The 7,500-nt window shown below is 39.8% G+C and overlaps 1 protein-coding gene across 1 annotated transcript in view; it reads right to left on the bottom strand.

The window, feature by feature from the left end:
• LOC145395628 (uncharacterized) overlaps positions 1–4,619 on the bottom strand; it is a 230,864-nt gene extending 226,245 nt beyond the window's left edge. Inside the window, exon 1 of the mRNA XM_080269196.1 lies at positions 3,586–4,619. Within this exon, the coding sequence (XP_080125322.1) occupies positions 3,586–4,501 (916 nt within the window). The 5' untranslated portion in view covers positions 4,502–4,619. The remainder of the gene's footprint in view (positions 1–3,585) is intronic.
• Positions 4,620–7,500: the final 2,881 nt, after the last annotated feature.

Here is a 7,500-nt window from a genome sequence, read left to right on the forward strand (position 1 = left end):
TCACTCACACACACACACACACACACACACACACACACACACACACACACACACACACACACACACACACACACACATATGTATAATTATGTATGTATGTATTAGTATGTATGTGTACAGGTATATATGTATATGTGAATATATATGTATGTACGTATGTATGTATGTGTACGGTATGTGTGTATGAATATGGGTATGTATGTATGTGTATGTATGTATGTGTGTATGTATGTATATGACACCTGTGACCTAATTACTCTAAATGACCTTAAGTACAATATAATTACCTTCTCGACTTAATGACCATCAGTGGCGGTGAAGAGGCGATTATCCTGCTAATGAGAGAGAGAGAGAGAGAGAGAGAGAGAGAGAGAGAGAGAGAGATTAGGAGTTTTCTATCTATCTATCTACCTGTCTTATTTACCTGTCTTATTTAGGGTAGATAGATTGATAGAGAGAGAGAAATAGCTTAGACTTTTCTATCTATCTATCTGTCTATCCATCTATCTATCTGTCTATCTATCTATCTATCTGTCTCAGGGTAGATAAAGTTGTCATCACCATCCTTACTAATAGATATCTTTATCTATCTATCTATCTATTTGTCCACTTATCTATCCATCTGTCTATCTATCTGTCTATCTATTGGGGTATACATAGATTTCATTAACATCTTCACTACATACATACAGATATACGTACATACAAATATACATACACATACATACATATATCCATTGATACACACACACACACATACATACACATACATACATATATCCATTCACATATACACGCACATAGATATACATACAGTCACAGATATACATACATATATACATACCCCTGAACACACACACACACACACACACACGACCAGATGTACACGGGTAAACAGACACAGGTGCATACATACGTTCTCTCTCTCTCTCTCTCTCTCTCTCTCTCTAATAGAGCAAAAAATATCATATGGACGAGGCAGATCTGCAAACTTTTTGAGAGAGAGAAAGAGAGAGAGAGAGAGAGAGTGAGAAAGAGAGAGAGAAAGAGAGACTTTTCTATCTACCTCTCTCAATTAGGGTTGATATAAGAGAGAGAGGGGTCAAACGTTCTCTCTCTCTTTGACCTCGTGACCTCGTTTGACCTCGTGACCTCTTGTGACCTCGTTTGACCTCGTGTGACCTCGTTTCACATCGATTAATTTCTTTGTTATCTTGCCTAAGCGTTTGGTGTCTGGCGATGATGCTGGCAGATAGATAGATAGATAGATAGATAGATTGGTAGGTAGTGATAGATACAGAAATAGATAGATAGATAGACAGGTACTGAGATAGATAAACAGACAGATAGATAGATAGATAGATTGATTGATAGGTAACTGGGTAGATAGATAGATAGATAGACTGATGTAAATGGATAGATAGATACTAATATAAATGCATGGATAGATAGATACTAATATAAATGCATGGATAGATAGATAGATAGATAGATACTGATGGATGGATGGATAGATAGATAGATAGATAGATAGATAAAGGTATCGAGGGGTGGATGGATGAATAAATGGATAGATGTAGAGATAGATAGATAGAAAAATAGACAGATAGATAGATAGATAGACAGGCAGAAACAGATTGAATTATTAAGAGGTTGACAGAGAGAGAGAGAGAGAGAGAGAGAGAGAGAGAGAGAGAGAGAGAGAGAGCTATCTTTCATTTTCTCCTATTTGTTGCTTTCATGATATTGCGTGTGTGTGTGTGTGTGTGTGTGTGTGTGTGTGTGTGTGTGTATGTGTGTGTGTGTGTGTGTTTGTGTGTGTGTGTGTGTGTATGTGTTGAATTTCTCTCTCTCTCTCTCTCTCTCTCTCTTTCACACACACACACACACACACACACACACACACACACACACAAAGCCTGAGTATAGCTCTCAAAATCGCGCTTTGCTAGTCACAAAGAAGTGCTATTGGAGAGAGAGAGAGAGACAAACAGACAGAGGAGTAATGCTATTTTTGCTAGTCACGAAGAAGTGCTATTGGAGAGAGAGAGAGACAGACAGACAGAGAGACAGACAGAGACAGAGAGAGGAGTAATGCTATTTTTGCTAGTCACGAAGAAGTGCTATTGGAAATTTGAAGGGAAATAAAGTAATGCTATTTTTGCCAGTCACGAAGAAGTGCTATTGGCTATTAACCCGCCAATCACGGGTCATCTGAGTGTTTTCGTGACCTCTAATAGCCAATCAGGAACGAGGTCACGCTGGGTCATGTATCTATTGAGTGTCTATCTATCTATCTAATGTATATGTCTATCTGACTGACTACCATAATGTCTTTGTCTATCTATCTAATCTCTCTACCTACCTACTTGTCTATCTATTTATACCTATTTATCTATGTCTTCCTACCTGCCTACCTACCTACCTTACCTACCTACCTATCTATCTGTCTATGTATCTATCTATCCATGTATCTGTCTATACCTATATCTATCTATCTACCTACCTACCTACACTTATCAATATCTGTCTACCTGTCTATCTATCTTTGTACCTATCTATCTACCACCCTATCTATCTGTCTATCTGCAATATCTGTCTATCTATCAGTCTATACATCCATCCATCCATCTATCTATCTATCTATCTGTACATCCATCCATCTCTTGTCTATCTGTCTATCTATCCATCCATCTATCTATATATCTATCTACACCCATCCATCTCGTCTGTGTACCCATCTGTCTATCTATCTATCTATCTACGGGGACTTGTATCTATCGGCGTATCTATCGAGCTATCTGTCTGTCTATTTATCTGTTTGTCTGTGTATCTATCTATTTAGCTCACTACAATGTTTTTAGTCAAACTTTTCTATCTATATCTATCTGTCTATCTTTTTGTCTATCTATCTATATCTAATCATAGTAGCAGCCGATCTCTCTCTCTCTCTCTCTCTCTCTCTCTCTCTCTCTCTCTCTCTCTCAGTATTTTCTGTTCTTAACTATTCATTCTCTCTCTCTCTCTCTCTCTCTCTCTCTCTCTCAGTATTTTCTGTTCTTAACTATTCATTCTCTCTCTCTCTCTCTCTCTCTCTCTCTCCCCGGAGATTAGTGACATGTCGGGGTGGAAGGGGGGGGAGCCTCAGCCAATCAGAGGCCACTTGGATCTGAGCCGGAGTTTTTATTGAGAGAGAGAGAGAGAGAGAGAGAGAGAGAGAGAGGAGTAACAAGAATGAATAATAACGGAAAAATAGAGAGAGAGAGAGAGAGGGGGGGGTATGTAAGTATAGACAGGTAGATAGATAGATAGATACAAGAGAGAGAGAGGGGGGTAGATAGATTGATATGTAAGTATAGAGGTAGGCAGAAAAATAGATAGGTACGAGAGAGAGAGAGAGAGAGAGAGAGCGAGAGAGAGAGAGAGAGAGCAAGTAGAGAGACAGACAGAGAGGTAGATAGACAAATACATCAACCCCTTACCTTTTGTCAGGTGGGTGTAATTCAGAGAGAGAGACAGAGACAGACAGACATAGACAGAGAGACAGACAGAGACAGAGAGAGAGGTATACAAATATCCCCTTACCTTTTGTCAGATGGGTGTAATTCTTAATCGCTCTCTCTGCGTTCTTCCGCGCAAAGAAGAACCATTCCGACGTATTCGACATGTACTTATACTCCACCGCCAAGTCCTTCACCAGTATATTGCCCTCGGGTAGGCGGTAGGCGAAGGGGCAGAAGAGAATGTAGTCCTCGTATTCGTATTTGTCATAGCAGTTCCCAGCGGCAAAAATATCCTCGTCTAATTCCACCATCGTCAGGACTTCCGCGTGTAGCAGGTACTCCGAGGCGAGGACCTGCGATGGCGAGTATTTCCACAATCGGGTGTATAAATTCGCCCGGTTCACCGCGATCTCCCCTTCGAGCCTAAACCGCTCTTGGGCATAGCGATCCACCACTCCCTCGCCTAGATTGAAGCCCGTCCCCTTCGTGCAGTTCTCCCCTAAGAGGTGCTGTGATTCGACGATTCGCAGGAACTTGGTGACGATGTCGACGTTTGGCTCCGACGTTTCACCCGAGCCTTGAACTCCACTGCCATCACCTCCCAGGCCATCCAGTCCCCCTTCCTCATCGTATAAACCTGATTCTCCAGTTGGTACCAGGTCTCCGGTCGCTCGGAATTTGTTCTCCAAGTTCGGAGCGCCGGAGGATGACCACAGGGGGCTTGTCGGGGTGGAGCCAAGGACGCCGAACTCCATACCTCCAAGATCATGCTCTCGGAGGTGCCTAAAGTCCTCCGGTTCCGCCTCCCACGTGATCTCGAAATCGTGGGCTCGGGTGGGGTCCTCCTCCTGGTGGCTTCTAGGTCGCATCTTGGGTGACTTTCGGGTGCGTACGAAGTTCCGCCTCGATTTCCGATGCCTGATGCTTGCGTGTTGTAGCCGCTTCTCCCCCTGCTGTAGCCTCTCCTCCCTCCGGTACTCCTCTTCCTCGTCCTCCATCCCCTGTACCCCTGCTGACCTCCTCCCCTGCCATCTCCATCCTCTGCCCTCATTCACTCCGACCCATCCTTCACTTTCCGATGGTCCCTCCTCCTTCCAGAGACTTCCCTCCTTCCTCTCCTCCACGAACCCCTTTCTCTCCCCTCCCAGCTCTTTCCTTTCTTCCTCCAAGTCTTTCCTCTTCCCTACAGGGTCTTTCCTCTCTTCCCTCACGTCTTTTCTCTCCCGTTCTTCCTCCTCTTCTTCCTTCCAGAGCCTTCCTTGCTTCCCCTCCTCCAGTAACACCCTTCTCTCCCGTCCCAGCTCTTCTCTCCCTTCTCCAGCATCTTTCCTCTCCCCTCCCTTCCCTCTCCAGTCTTCCTCCTGTCCTCCTAACCCCCATATAGTCCTCTCTCTATTCCTCACGCCATTGGATAGGTCTTGGCTTTCCTCTTCAGCTGTCGCATTGAAATCTTTTGTCTTTTCCGAATCACTAGATGTAACACTGTCCCCTTTTGGGCTAGATATCTCCCCCATTGGGCTAGATAGGGCCCCCTCTTGGGCGTCATTTGGGCGGGTTTGTGGTGGAGGAAGAATGGAGGAGTGGAGAGAAAAAGGGGGAGTGGGGGGAGGAGAGGAGGAAAAGGGGGGCCCACCATTCTTTCTTCGTGTAGGGTTGATGAACAATGTAAAGGACTTAGCACCGCCATTGTCCCCCACTTCCTCGCCTCTTCCTGCCGCCACACCTACCACAACTACCACCACGGCTACCACAGTGGGCCTCATCCTCGCTCTCCTTCTCTCCGGATGAAAATATGATAGCCTGTCAGCTGTTTGAGTCACCCATGTTGGTTCGGAAATAGTTTTGCTGCTTCGAAAATATCAAACTTTTAAAAAATGTTGTTGGCTCTCCCTCTTTCTCTTTCTTCCTCTCTCTTTTTTCTCTTTCTTTTTCTTCCCTACTGGTTCTCTCTCTCTCTCTCTCTCTCACTTTTTTCTTTCTTTTCTTTATATTTTCTTTATTATTTTTCTTTCGTTTCACTTATTTCGAAATTATTTGGTTTGAATTTTTCACACACAGAAACACGAAAAAATTCTGTTCCTCTCTCTTCCTCCATTTTCTTTTTCTCTTTTCTGTCTTTGTCTTTGTGTTTCTTTCTCTCTTTTTTCTCTCAATTCTCTCTCTCTTTCTGTCTTCTGTCTCTCTGTTCGTCCGCCTCTCTCTTTTCTCTCTCAATTCTCTCTCTTTCTGTCTTCTTCCTTTGTCTCTCTTTCCCCTTCTCTCTTTTTTTTTTCTCTCAGTTCTCTCTCTTTTTTCTGTCTTCTGGCTTTGTGTTCTTTCTCCTATCTCTCTTTTCTTTCTCAATTCTCTCTCTCTCTCTTTTTCTATCTCTTCGTCTGTACTTCACCTTCCTCTCTTCCTTCCCTCCTTTCTTTTCAGTTCTCTCTCTCTCTCTCTCTCTCTCTCTCTCTCTCTCTCTCTCTCTCTTCGTGTCTAATATCCCTTCTCTCTTCTTCCTCCTCTCTTTTTCTGTCTCCCTCTCTTTAATTTTCTTTCAGGTCTCTCTCTCTCTTTTCTTTCACTTTTTCTTCATCCTCTCTCTCTCTCTCTCTCTCTCTCTCTCTCTCTCTCTCTCTCTCTCTCTCTCTCTCAGTAACTATATACTTTCTTGTTCACATTTGTTCATCGTTCACGTCTCTGTTCATTTCTTTGTTCATCCTTGTTCACCATCTCCCTTTGTTCATCTCTATGTTGTGTTCATCTTTGTTCATTGTTCACTATTTCATGTTTGTTCATCTTAGTCCTTCTTATTCATCTGTTGTTCATTTGTTCGTCTCTTGTTCATCATCTTTACTGAGTTCATTTGTTCATCTCTGTTCTTCATGTATTTGTTCATCTCTGTTCTTCATATATTTGTTCATCTCTGTTCTTCATATATTTGTTCATCTTTCTTTGTTCATCTCTGTTGTTCATATTTTGTTCATTTGTTCATCTTACTTTGTTCATCTTGTTCTTTATTGTTCATCTTTGTTCATTACTTTGTTCATTTGTTCATCTTTGTTCATCTTTTGTTCATCATCTTTTTTCGTTTTGTTTATTGTTCATTACTTTGTTCATCTTTTGTTCATCTTTCCATTGTTCATTATTTGTTCATCTTTTGTTCATTACTTTGTTCATTTGTTCATCTTTTGTTCATTTGTTCATCTTGTGTTCATCTTTCCATTGTTCATAATTTGTTCATCCTTTAATGTTCTTGTTCATCATTCACTTCATCTTCGTTTGTTCAACTACTCGTTCATTGTTCATTTGTTCATCTCTCTGTTGTTCACCTATTGTTCATCTTTCCTTTGTTCATTGTCCACTTCCCCTCATTTGTTCATCTTCTGTTCACCATCTTTGTTCATTTCATCTTTCTATTTTTTTGTTCATCATTTGTTCATCTTGTTCATCTTCCTGTTGTTCATCTTTTGTTCATCGTTGTGTTCATTTGTTCATCTTTTATCTTGATCATTTCTTCATCTTTTTGTTCATCTTGTTCATCTTTCTGTTGTTCTGTTGTTCATCATTCCTCTGTTCATCTTTCCCCTGTTCATTTTTTTCATAATTAAATCATTAAAAATCAGTACACATTATTATTATTATTATTATTATTATTATTGTTGTTATTATTATTATTATTATTATTATTATTATTATTATTGTTTACATTGTTTTATTATTATTATTATTATTATCATTATTATTATTATTATTATTATTATTATTATTATTATTATTATTATTATTATTATTATTATTGTTATTATTATTATTATTATTATTATTATTATTATTATTATTATTATTATTATTATTATTATTATTATTGTTATTATTATTATTATTATTATTATTATTGTTATTATTATTATTATTATTATTATTATTATTGTTTACATTGTTTTATTATTATTATTATTATTATCATTATTATTATTATTATTATTATTATTATTGTTGTTGTTAGTAGTAGTAGTAG

Source organism: Coenobita brevimanus, chromosome 32, assembly GCF_032717465.1.
Source record: "Coenobita brevimanus isolate Jiangsu-jjx chromosome 32, ASM3271746v2, whole genome shotgun sequence".
Lineage (NCBI taxonomy): Eukaryota > Metazoa > Arthropoda > Malacostraca > Decapoda > Coenobitidae > Coenobita > Coenobita brevimanus.